At 38.1% G+C, this 14,162-nt stretch overlaps 1 protein-coding gene across 3 annotated transcripts in view; it reads right to left on the reverse strand.

Moving 5' to 3' along the window:
* sema6bb (sema domain, transmembrane domain (TM), and cytoplasmic domain, (semaphorin) 6Bb) overlaps positions 1 to 14,162 on the reverse strand; it is a 125,773-nt gene that overhangs the window by 85,032 nt on the left and 26,579 nt on the right. Inside the window, exon 2 of one of the 3 annotated variants that reach the window (XM_079897848.1) lies at positions 14,040 to 14,137. The exons of the other annotated variants lie outside the window; for them this stretch is intronic. Coding sequence (XP_079753974.1) covers positions 14,040 to 14,137 — 98 coding nt within the window. The remainder of the gene's footprint in view (positions 1 to 14,039; positions 14,138 to 14,162) is intronic. 3 annotated transcript variants of the gene reach the window in all.

The raw sequence follows: 14,162 nt of genomic DNA on the forward strand, positions 1-14,162 counted from the left end.
AACATGAAAGTGAGAAATTGATGATAGAATTTTAATTTTTGGGTGAACTGTCCCTTTAAGTCAATGTGTGACATTCAAAATAGTTTTTGATTGTCCTAAACCTGTAATCATACAGGGCTTCCTTCCTTTAGACCTAGTCATTCAGAAAACCAACCGACAAGACGATTTTGAGAATATGTAGTTTTTCACATCCCAAACGTCAACGCAGTATCACAGAATGTCACTCACTCACTGTCATTCATTCATTTGCACACTCTCTCCTTCACATTCTTATTCTCTTGCAGATGTGACAGCTTTTCTGTGCAAAAGTGCAAACATAAATGATGAATAGTCACAGTCTGTCACGAAGGGGTGAGATCATTTCTCAAATTCTAAAACAACATTCCTCTTCTCCTTTAGATCATTTCATCATTAAACTTCTGCACGAACATGTGAAGATGCGTTTTGATCTACCGGTATTTGGAAAAGGGACACTCTCACACTTTTAGAGATTGTGAGGCAATTCAAAACACATCCCAAATGTTTTCAAAGTGGAACTCCAGCCCAAACATCTGTAAGTGCCAAAATGTTCCTGTCTGGGATTTTACACTGCCAGCAAGAGCCAAAGGTGTGACTAGCAATAAAGCAAATGGAAAGGACAAAGTGTGTCTGGTCTGAAAATCATACGCGCACACACATTCACATTAAAATGAACCTGGACAGCTTGTTATCTTTTCCAGAAAAGCAGCTTTAAAAGTAATCTCTTTCTCTCTCGCCGCCTTTCTGATCCTTAAAGTGGCCAAAAAGTAGGAACAAGGCTTTTTTATGTATCCTTATGCATTTTTCAATTGTGCGGCCATTTAAATGCTAATGCTCCCATTCAGGGCCTTAAAGGGCCTAAAAATGAATTTCCTTAAAGACGTTGCCGATTATCAAGTGGCAGGAGGAAATTTGCGTTTGGTGGTCCATGACCTCTGTCTTTTATCTGTAGAGAGGGGGAAAAAAACAGTTTAAAAAGAAAGCGGACACCTTATCCTCTTCACCCTCTGAAACCGTCCATCTCTCTGATGATGAGGCATGAGCGCAAAGGTGGATCAGCAGTATAAACATGACCTCCGACCTGTTTATGTTATCTAGGCCTAACGAGGAGACCACCAGGCCACTCCAGAGACCACTCAGGACCACCAGGGGGGAAGAAGCCATATGAAGGAGCCATTTCAGACAGCAAAAAAAGACACTTTAAAGATGTCTAATAATTTAAATGATGACTCAAGTGCAAAAATACTCGTTACTTCATGCTTAATACAATCAGGATTTTTCAAAAAATTTTGATCCCAAAGACCCTCAAATATAATGATGTCCTTGTATGGGAACCCCTTTCTAAAAAAAACTTTGGTGGCTATATTAAACGTGATAGTGTTAAAACGCTGTGTTGTTTGCTAACAAATTGGCTTTAGTTTTATTACTGTACAACAAAATTAAATACAAATCAAGAAAAATTCAAATTCTGACTTTGCATTAAGTGAACATTTTTTTCTACCCATTATTAGAGTGATGTTAAATGCATACATTTCAAAATATTTCTATAAGTGTACTTCACAATAAATATGGTTCCAGAGCAGTTTACAATTAATTTTGCCAGTCCTATAAATACAAGTCCTGATAAATACAATTAAAAACATTACAAAAAATTAGATCCCCTAGAACCCTCTTGCGCCCCCTGGAGGTTCCTGGATGCTAGTTTAAAAAAACGATTTCCTGAAGCTCAAATTAAATGTCTTCTTTTCTTCCGTAATTAGGTTGACTGTTTGACTGATTAAAAAATGCATATACTAAAAGGTTTCTCAAAACTGAAGATTAAAACATGTCCATGACTTTGTCTTCAGGAATTAGATTTTAATAGCTTTGTCAAAATCAACATGTAAAATTTAAGCATTTAGCCTCATTCATGAAACGCGAGCAGAACAAGTTTATACTGAAAATATTTCATAAACCCATTTATATGTAAATTGCCACACTCCTTTTTAAATGGGACAATTTACATACAAATATTTTTACGATTTACTAATGGTTTTACAAAATTTGTTCTGCTCACGGTTCATGAATAAGGCTCATGGATTGGTTAAAAACCAAATCTCTCATCAGAAATTAAAGTCACGTATTACCCTAAAATAGCCTGACACGATGCGGAGTCCTCCTGGACTCACATCCCTTCATTAATTGTGGAAAAAAAAGTGTAAAAATCTCCAGGTAGAGCCACAGGAAAGGTGGTGCTTCCTAAAAACCCTACTGCTCATTGTGCTAAGCCACTTAAAGACTCAGTTCTCTTTCCTTATTCAGCATTCCTGCAGTACTGATAGAGAGAGCAAATAGAAACAGTATAATTCCACCTCTCTGTGCCAATATCAACAGAGTATTAATAGAAGAAATCCAGCCAAGTCATGGAGGACTGCAAAACCACACACACATGAAGCAAAGCGGTCCAACGCCACAGACCCCTGGGCTTCATGCCCCATCAGAGAAACTCTTTCCAGCTAGCGCATGCATGTGGAACCAAAGCTTTTCCCCCTTCTTATACTGACCTGACCAGAACAGGGGAAAGATGTCACGTGCAAGAGCCTTAGAAGGACAAAGAGAAAGATATAAAAGAGACAGACAAGATTTAGAGATATAGAATGATGTCTGCTCTAACAGTGTGGTAAGTCACTGGTAACAAATAGTCTCTGTATTTGCACCTGGTCACATCTGTGTCATATTGGTCGGCTGAGGAACATATTGGGTTTCTGGGAGTGACTCCAGGAGGATAAGAAAGAGAAAAACAACGAGATGAGGAGATAAGGATGAGGCCGCTGGGAAACCGAGAGAAGGGCTGTGAAAAGCTGATGTTCTCCGTTCTCTCATGCATTAGAATTCATTACCCTGCCCCTTATCGCATTTTACCTCCTCTCTCCTCTAAATTGCTGTCTTTCTCTCTTGTCTTCTCCATATCTCTATCATCTTTTTCTCTCAACCCCGCTCTCCCTGCGAGTAGTGCTACACGATACAGGACCTTAAGTGAGCCCCTCCCATCACAGGGCCCAGGACAACACTCCTTCCAGTTTTCCCAGTTGTATTCTTATATCTCAGGAATTCTCAGTTATGTCTATGTCTCAGATGTTTCTCCTAAAATGCCTTATAAGTAAAACTAGATTAAATAACTGCTGACATAAAGTAGGAGTATAAAAAAATATTAATAATATTGAATGATATATCAGGACCATAACTGTTATCTGATGATAAAGACAAAAAAAAAAAAACTCTTTCATCGTTTTCGGGCTCCCTTCATGTTTCTCCCAACATCTTTTTCTTATCAATCCTCAGAGGCTGCCCCCTGTGTCAGGTTTAAGAACGACATCTGCAATCTGTGTACAATTTACAGCTCTTGGTAAATAACGGCAAACATTTGTGAATAATAATGCGTTTGCAAAGCCAGTGAGCTGTTTTGCCGACTGTGCCCTGCTGAAGTACAGACGCCATGGGACCTACTGAGTAATCTTCAGTTCAGGAGTGCTTCTCTAAGTCCAGGTGAAATATGGCCTCTTTCCGTGGCCGAGGCGATCAGTGTTGCTCACTTAAGGGACCGCCTGCTCAGCCATGTCCGTTCAGAGTTGAATCAAACGCTGTTAACCATACCCTTCTCTCAACGACCGTCTGAAGAACTCTTCAAACGCCCAACTCATTTCAGCCTGGGCATAGACAGATGCTACTCTCCACTTCCGAGAGTACAAGATCCCACTGGAGGAGAGCCACACAGACCATGAGGCCAGATCTGAAGTGTGTGTGTGATCGGTTTTTAAGTATAGAGATTTCTTGGTGCCGCTCTGAATCGAGAACTGATTCTTGTGTGGTTGGACAGGCTGAGTTCTTATGCCGTACACTTGTGTGGCTTCTTGAAGACATACACAGACATACACACACACACTTAAATTAATCTCCAATATGAAAAAGTCTATTTAGTATTTTTGGTCTTTTCTAATGATAAAAACAATAGACAGAAAAAAAAATTGTGTGAAAAAGGAGAACAGGATCACCCAAAATCAACTCGCAGTTCCCGAATGAACACCACTGCTCTTTGTCACGGCTCTGACAAAAATGAAGCTATTTAAAAACTATGACTCAAAGATATCGCTATGAAACTATTCTCACTGAGGCCACACCATGACCTTTGAGTTTGGTACAAGTTTATTCGGATTCCAGTGGTCTCGTGGTGTCCAAGTCTGGTGCTATTCCACAACTGCAGATTAAAATTCACCAATACACACGCACAAAGAAACCATTCTGCAATTTATTCACACACAAAAATCTCTTTTTCTCTCTCTCTTGAATAAAAGATTTTGGCACTGTTTTACTGTGTCTATTCCCACTAATTGAAGCGTGTGTGAACACTAATTAAAGCTCAGGGGGAGAGAAATCTCTTGATGCATGCTGGGAAAGTGTGTGAGGAAAACAATGGCAACAATGCAGTGATGGAAAGAGGCCCACAGCCTAGATACATTATCAATGGGAGATCAATCAAACCGATCACACGCATACGAAACCACACATGACTCTAATACCATTTAGAGGACTTATCTATCTCTCACACTTAAGCTCTAAATGTCTATATTTGCATATGCAGTTCTTGGAAGAAGTGAATTTGGTTTTCTCCTTGCTGCTTGTGTGTTTGTGCATACTAATCAATCTCATGTTTATTAAAAGCACAAGTACAGAAAAGAGTTTTAATGACTTTAGCCAGTTTCTTAGCAAGTCCCAAAAGTGTCAAACAAATCGCACATTCACACAAGCAAATATGCTGCCACTCTTTTTCTGAATACTTAATTCTATTGATAACCATATTCTAAAACCAAATTCACTAACGAATAAAGTCATAATAAAATGTATTCGCATTAAATTAAAACAGTTAGTTATAGAACTGAACTGAGAAACTGAAAAAAGGTGTTGACTGTTTGTGCAGTGCTAGAAAAAAATGATAATGCACAGAAAATAAGGTATGTGGCAGGGGTTTCCCCTTACATTGAGTCCATACTGTTTAAAAGCAGCCACTTAAAGAGCACAAAACATCTGTTTAGTAGACCTTAACATGTCAAAAATAAAATATTAGCCAAAGCCAATACGTTAAACAGTTGGCATCAATGTTTCTTGTTCACAGTCACAAGATTATCATAATTTCAAATGCAATTTTGGAAGTGACTTTTGTATTTAATATAGAAAAAGAATGCTAATAAAGGTAATTTCCTTATTTAAATGCGCCTGTCATTCCTTAATCTATGCAGCGTGTACACGGCCAGAAGGAATGTTATTGCGGTTAAGAGATACACATGATTTTGAACTGAAATTACAGCAGGAATGTGAGCAGCAGACATTACTTTTGAGTGGTAATGTCCACATCTTAATAAACTGAGGCTTTAATGATCTGCGAAGGCCACTAACTGTCCCTTTAAGGATTAATAAAGCAACAATCTGTATAAATAATGTTGAATACAGTACAAACACAGAGTCTGTGGTGGAGACAACAGTACTGGGCTCCCGTTTAACTTCCTCTAGACAGTCACGGTGCACCAGGGAAAGCTGTGTTAATGGTCAATGTTAACTGATCTGAAAGCATCAGATGGAACCAATGTTCAATATTCAGCCTAATAGACTATTAGTCAGGGTAGCGCCATGTTTAATTTTTGACAGGAATGAAAACAAGGCTGTGAGGGACAGAAGTACATTGTGTTCAGTGGGTTTTACTGTTTTTTTTTAAATCACATGCTAGTTGTTCAGCAGACGAAACCTTCCAAAGATTGTTCAGTAGACTCAATTTGCCTAAAACAATTGGAGGGATCATGGCTTAGTTACAGTTGGCCAACTATATATAGATAATACTTTTGCATCCTTTATTCAACTTCAAGAGAAATTTCACTTACCAAGCGCTCACTTATTTAGAGACTTTACAATATGGAATTTATTCATAAGCAGTTTCCTAATTTCCCCTTGATTCCGCCCTGGAATATTCTTGAGGACATATTAGGACATCACAAATCCATAAAAGGGGCGATCTCTGAGATCTATACTATAATTAATACAAAACAATTCCTCTCAATGGCTCCGCTGAGGATACTTTGGGTGGAGGGGCTAAACCTGGTGCTTGAGGAAAATGTTTGGGACTCAATGCTGAATACATTCATCATCAGTTAATGCTAGGCACGTTCTCATTAAATTCAAAGTAGTGCATATAACTCACTGGTCCAGAAATAAACTTCCTGATTTGACCCAACCTGCCTTCGTTGCGCAACTGAACCAGCAACATTACTGCACTCTTTTTGGTTGTGTCCCAAATTGTCTGACTTCTTGGGGAGAGTGTGTCTCCATCCTGTAGATTTTGTCATTGTTAATATTTGAATGTCACATGATGACTCCTTGGAAAACAGTTTTGAAAGTTTAAGAATTACATATGATCTAGGACTTACCGTGCATGCCATTGTGGAGATTAAGTATATCCTTCACAGCCTCGTTTTCAGTCATTTAATATTCAATATGGCATTACCCATATTGATCAACCAATAATCTGAATATTAACATCACAGCATGATAGAAAGCAAACGACCAAAAAATAAATAAATTTATGACATAAAACCTAGAACTCAGAACCAACCCAGAAGATCAGGATCATCAAATTCAACACAGATTTTGTTGTTTAGTGGAGTTTTTTTTAATAATTTATTTCGTGAGACAGATGCTAAAACAATGCAGAGAGAGTGACAAAATGGTATTACTTCTTAGTAAATTATCCCCTTAGACTCAGCATTTCACATTTTTACTTTATTATAGTTTACTAATCCACAAGGGTTAGGTTACGCAGTTCAAACTGGTAAAAAAGGAGTTCATTTCTAATATATACAGTTTAGACACTTAAAATAATCCCACATTCCTTTGTCATTCCTGTTAATGAAGCCGTAGTATAATCAGAGCTATTTACTGCGATCATAAGAGGCTTCACACACAAAAAAGACTTTAGACTTCAAAGCTGCAATATTGTTTTAACACCAACAGCATAATTGTGCCTGGGCTAAAGCACATTTCTCTCTGTAGACAGATCAGCAAATAGCCTGAAACACAGTCAGAGATCTTGTCTCTGGTGGGGGGAAGATGAAGAGAAAAAAAAAATAACAGGGAGAGAGAGGGGGAGCTTCTTTCTATTCTGTTTATCATTCATCTAATTTTGTGGTTAATTAAGTAACGAGTGTCTCTGGGGCTTCCTCGGTTCCGGAGTCTGAGCTAAAAAATCTATCAAACCCATCCAAGTGTCTGCGCTCTTGTTTCACTCCACACAAATGAACCTTCTTATTGCAATAAATATACACACACGCCATGTCATTCGGTTACACAGTGTCACACCCCCACGCTTTGTCTCACATTTTCAAACACTCCTTCCAACAGTTGATTGGAAATGATGATGATTCTCAGTAATGATCTGACTAAGAGCCATCGGCTTCTTTTCCTCCCACTCAGGAACAACGGCTTCCAGGATGTGTGTGCTTGTGTAAGTGCGTATCCCCCTTAGTCCCAGACTCGAACTCTCTTCCAACCTCACTTTCCCTCACCCTTCATCATAACCCTCACCAGAGGCTTATTCATTTCATCTCCGTCTACATTTCCTGGCCAATAGCACACTATGTCCTTCCAAAACAGACCTCTGAATGTTGTAGCGGAAACTATGCAGCTCCTGCAGGAGACTTCAACAACTCTCACACAATCACACACACATGTCTCTCTCTCTATAAGTTAGAAGAAAACTATTAATTTTTTGAAAACACTGTAACCTGCACTAACCTGGAATGAAATAATTAGTAAAAACTAAAACAAAACAACAAAATAAACTGTTTTAGTAGTCAGAGCTCTCATCACATTGAGGAAAAGTCTGACTTGAGAGTCTGTGTGGGTGAAGACATCCCACAGGCGATATGGCTTGAGATGCCTGTGATACGGATAACAAAAACGGACACAAATGAAATCGTAACGACTGGCCGGAAATTGCAGATCACTCTTCATTCTGATGTGAGCAACTTTCATGCAATGATTTGGTCATCCGTAGGATTCACATTTTAGACCATGTCATATGTCAGTGCACAGGAAGAAAAAAACTTTTTTTGAAAACCAAATTTATCTCTCTTGCCTTTGTACTGAATTTAAAAAAGCCATTAAAAATATTAATAACCTTGTTTTAGTGTGGGTTTTATCCCAAAATCTACGATTACAACAGTTTACAGATACAGCAACTGCTTGCTTTAGTTCAAAACACATAAATGTGACCTAGGAAATGTCATTTTGATAGGTGTTTTTCACTTATCAATTTATACTCATACAGAAAACTTATACTCTCACAAAAACAGGATTGCATACGGTATTTTTGAATTATAAACAAGGGGCTTTGGTCCTGCAAAAACAAATTGCCTTAAATTCACCCAAAAATGACAACTTTTTCCATAAAATGAAAATCAGTGAGTCACTGGCTTTGGACCCTATTGACTTCTTTAAAATCATCTTTTGTGTTCCATAGAAGAAAGAGGCTTGGAACGACATGAGGGTGAGTAAATGATGACAGAATTTAAATTTTTGAGAACAATCCCTTTAAGCTGCATAAGAAAGTAATCTGAAAACAGCATTAAATAAAACTGCAAATGCAAAACTTCAGCTCTGTAGGCCTGAAGTAGAACTACAATGAGTTGCGCTTTCCTATACAAGACTCAAGGTCTAATAGAAGCACTCAACACAACTGAAAAACCTTGACGAAAAGGACACACATACACATCAAGGGACTTAAATGGCCTCCTGGCCTTGTCCTCCATCCACAGAAGACAGCTCCAGAGTTCTCCAAACAGTGTCTTTCTAAATCAGCACACGCAGCACTTTTAGACATCCTACCCGGGGTCCTCTCTGGGCACCCCGGATGGCTGCGCTGATGCAATGTACTTAATTGGCGGTAATCAGGTCACTGGTTAGATGCAGAGCTACTCTGGGACTTTTCTAGAAGCTAGACCGCTGTTAACCTGGGCATCAGCCCCATGTGCCCTGCCTCCTAAGAGCGCCTAAAATCAGGCTGCCATACAGTTACAGAGCCTAACTGTATCATGTACTGACAGCATAATGTCATCCTGGGCTGCTTCAGCAGGACAATCTGGCTATATTAAGCCGGTTCGGTAATGGCCAGCGGATAATGTTGTCCTCTATATAAAGCAGTGTCATTACTGTCAAAATACTCTTTTAAAAACACGTGATTGGCCCAATTGGGTCCAGAGCGATTTTCCTTATGCTATTATAGGCACACACAAAAAAAGGACGATGCTTCTTGAAATAACGTGGCTATTTGTGTGTGTGTTCCGGTTGAAATGAAATACACAACCCAATTTCCTGCAGTCAGCGCATGGCATATGTCTCTTTTCCTCCTGCGTTCTTATGATCACTTTTCATATCTGCATTTTTGAGCACGGCTGCTGCTCTGTGCAGTAATTATCATAAAACTGTTTACCTAAAACGGCATGTTTATGTTTTTGCATTCGCTACATCTCCAAGCCTCTTTAAAGTCGCATATTGAGCAGAGAGAAAGCAAGTGGGTTATTATTCAAACCGTTTGTCGGGAGTCTTCGTGTCCTCACCGTCATCTGATATTAAGGCCGCTACACCTGCTGCTTTTGGATGTATAATACAAGACAGCCATTATTAACTATCCGAAGTGCAGTACATCAGCATGACTCCACTAGCAAATGCCGCTTAATAGTTGGGATCAATCTCCATTTTTAGTGGCACCAGATCTCATTTCTTAAACATACTTAAACACTTTAGCATGTAGATGTGCTGGAAGTGTTTTCATGACCTAGTTTAAGACAACGACAATAATATAGTTATCAAGTTAACAGCAGACACAGAAGGTATATCTGTTGACTTTTTAGAGCCAATTTTGGTGGAAAATTCTGCAGAATGGATGCTGAGAAAACTGAACTCTTATTGGTCGCTGAAAGCATAATCAAATTAGCCAAATGATTCAATAAATGAGCACACAAGGAGCAGTGGATGTGTAGCCTTTTTTGAAAGAAGGCTGGTTCAATTTCTTTGAAAATCTGTAGCTTTTCATGCAGATTCTGTGTGGGCCTGGTTACCAGACATGCCTAATATCAGACACGGTTATCGAACACGGCTAGTATCAGATAGAGCGTGACTAAGGAAATTACAGTCCTGTTCCAGTCTCTGATTGCTAGTGTCAAGATTTAGCCGCTGTTCATGGTCCTAATCACTATCATTAATGAGCATGGTAATGCTATGCAGAGAAATGGCTTCAGGTCAGCTCAGCTGGAGCCCAAGGGATCCCTGGAGAGCTGGGTCCTCATCAAGAAACAAGATATTTTTTTCTGCGAAGCCTGACAAACATAAAGAAAGGAGAAACATACTCTAGTCTACACAATTGTGCAAATGCTTAGACAATGCATTCAGTCCATTCTTCAATAACAAACCAACTTCCAACTGTTGCACATGTGTGACAGCATTTAACAGCAGCCTATAAAAAATTGTGACTTTTTTTCCTTTTAGACTGATAATTGATCGGGGATCCTTGCTTATTTTGTTACATTTTAAGTGCTGTAGCATACACTATCATTGAAAAGTTTGGGGTCAGTAAGATGTTTTTTTTGGGGGGAAAGAAATTAATACTTTTAGTCAGCAAGGATGCATTAAATTATTTAAAAGTGAGAGTAAAGACTTTGATACACTGATAAAAAAGAACTGTTCTTTTGAACTTTCTATTCATCAAAGAATCCTGAATTTTTTGTTCCGTTTCGGTTTCCACAAAAATATTAAGCAGCAAAATGTTTTCAAAAATGATAATGACAAAAAAAGTTTCTTGAACATCAATTAAGCATATTAGAATGATCATGAAGGATCATGTGACACTGAAGACTGGCGTAATGATGCTGAAAATTCAGTTTGCCATCACAGGAATAAATTATATTTTAAAATATATTAAAATACAAAGTTATTTTAATTTGAGTTTTTTTTTTTTTTTTTAATGAAGCCTTGGTGAGCATTCTTTCAAAAACAATCTGACCCACCCCAAACTTTTAAATGGTATTGTATTTGTTTTGCATTATCAAATATATTCTGACACATTTCATAGCTAGATGCATCAAGAATTCCCACACATGCATAGAATAGCCTATGCTTATTTTACTTTGGCAAACTGTAATTAATGGTGACACTTCAGTTTTGCTCAGCCAAGATGGCAAAAGGCAAAAAGACAGTTTTTATAAACTTGCACCATTTAAGACAGAGAGGAAAAACGAAAGTGTGTGATTAAGGAGATAGGTGACTCTCTCAGGATTTGGCTTGGAAAGAATTAATCAGGAAAGTTTAGCAGGGGAACAGACCTGAATACACAACAGACTCACATCTCCATTCACATGTCTACACAGCCAGTCTGAGATACAAGACCCCTCCCAGTAATCACAGCAATATTTCAACTCTAAGCATGGTTAGGTCTACTAATAAAACATCCTTCTCTTCTTGCAGGCGCCATCACTGCTGTCCACTTTATTCTGCAAAAGAACTCTAGATTCAAACGATATCACCACCCTACTCAGTCGTACTTACTGCAAGTTGTCTAAGTGGGTCAAGGGGGTCTCCGCAGGGATCTCATAAGCCACACGGGCTGTCAAGAAGCAGCTAGGTACCGCTGATAAGACTCTCGCAGCGACAGGAGAGAACCCTACTGCTTCATTACTGAGCCAGACATCCAGGCCAGGATAAACACTGAGCTCCAGTGCCCAGAATTACACCAAAGCAAGTTCTGCATCCATCATTCCACTGTGGGTACTAGGACTGCACAATTAATCGAGAAAAAAAATCACGTTCATTGTGCATACAAATGTAATGGCAATTCAGAGGTGTAAACTAGACTTTTAGCCATCATCAGTAGACTGTTTTTATGTATAAACCTGCAGTGATCGCTTTAGCGAGTGTAATGGGATTGTTCTGATATCGTCATGTTGCTCACTTTCTGTGTATAATTTATTCAAAATGTGAACAAGAGTTTTGTTTTTCCTTGTGCTAAGTGGGCCAACGTGAAGTCGGCCATTTAGGCACATTCGATTTTCAATTCTTGATTTACTGATGTACTGAGGAACACAGTACTCAACATGTTTTTGATGCATAGCCTACTTATAGAATATGGCATGCAGTTGCCCTACATTACATTTTTTTTTTAATTGGTAGTCGAAAATAAAAATGTACGCAAAATTGCTGTAAAAATTATACTAATTTTAAAAGACCATAGAAATGCTATGGTAAAAACCAGTTTAACACTTAATTGTTTAACACTATATACAGTATATAGGCCTAATAAGTTCCCTTATGGTGAAAAACTGCAATACGTCTAATGGACATTTCATGTAATTTTACAGTAAAATGCTGTTAAATGTACCGCTTCTTGGAAGTGAAAAACTTCCAAATACTTTACAAATATTTACATTTTACAGTAACAAATTTAATAATCTACAGCGAAATATAATCTACACATTACATTTGAAAGTTTTTCATTTAAATAATATTTTTTTCTTAGTTTTTTGCTGTGAAATTAGTGTCATCATGACAGTGTTTAATACTTGTGTCATTGACACCACACACTTTTAATATGTAATATATTATTATACGGCTCTGCGCAATACTTGATTCTGATTGGTCGATCGTGTCATTCAGTGGTAAATTATTCCCTAATAACAACCATTAAAAACAGATAACACGGGCTCATCCAGGTCAATCCCTGAAGTCGGCGCTTTAAGCTTGCAGGAACAGTTTTTCTTTGTGGAAGTTTTTTGTTTGGTGAGCTAATAAAATATTTAAACTCAGTAAAATCAATATTTTGTGTACAGTTATTTATGTCCTCCGGTATCGCGGACTCACTCTCGTTTTATACAAACGCAGCTGCTGTGCTGCCATTTTGATACGATCGTTTTGTACACTGTACTGGATTATAAGATAACAAACAGGTACGATTTTAAAAGTTTCATCTCAGATCAATATCTCTTATCCCCATGGTGAATAATACCATGTAATAAGTGGTGTGGCTGTACCGTACACCTTAAATGTCCAGATAGTTTGAACCTGCCGCTTGTCTACTCTCTCCGCAGTAGCTTTGTGTTTAAAGGGCTTCGCGTCAGGGTCCTGATGATCACCCTGTCGGGGTTTATTGTCCGCTAAAAACCAGATGGATGTACATTAATATTATATACATTCATATAATATAATATATTACATTAATATTACATTAATAAACCCTTACATGAATATAATATAACATAACATAACATAATTAAAATAACATAACATAACTAAAATAATATAACATAACATACTATACATGAACAAAGCTGATTAGAACATTTTTGGGACTGAAATTCATGCTGATAATATCTAATAAATGACTAAATAATATCATTCGATTAATCTGCCTGGATGATATATCTGTCAAACTAACTGTATTGGAGTTCTTTTAAAGCACATTCTATTAATCAAAATGAATAACCACAATTATAATATCAACAGAAATAATCCACAATTATAATTTGTCATAACCATGCTGCCCTACTGGGTACAAACGCAGAGGGGCATGTCTAATCAAAACCACGAATCATTAACACATATCCTCTAATTAACCTGTTAAAGTGTGAGACCGGCCTGCAAATGTGGCTCACAGTGACTCCAGAGACCAGCGCGGTTTGTGCACACACACAGCTACAGGGTCGTAGGAGTTTAAGCTTTGTAAGTGGCGCTTTGTTCTTGTGGTACAAAGGGAGAAAGCAAAATAGGAAAGGCAAGAGAAAGACAGAAGCTCATTTAATGCAAAAACAGCAAAAAAAACTTTATATCATCTCTGCAACATGAAACAAGTAGCACAGAAGAATGAGTCTAAAGAGAGGGAGAGATCAAGAATGAAAGAACGAAAAAGCTCAGATGTTGACTTTGGGTATAAACATAAAAGACAAGTGACATACTGAGTGAAACTCCTCCAGGTTTGGGTCTGAACTCTCATAAGCTTCACACGGCTCCACCAGCGGTGAACTCTCACAGAAGGGTGAGAAAGAGAGAGAGGCTGAAGAGAAATACAGAGCTGAGTT

This window comes from Squalius cephalus, assembly GCF_949319135.1.
Source record: "Squalius cephalus genome assembly, chromosome: 16".
NCBI classification, from domain to species: Eukaryota; Metazoa; Chordata; class Actinopteri; order Cypriniformes; family Leuciscidae; genus Squalius; species Squalius cephalus.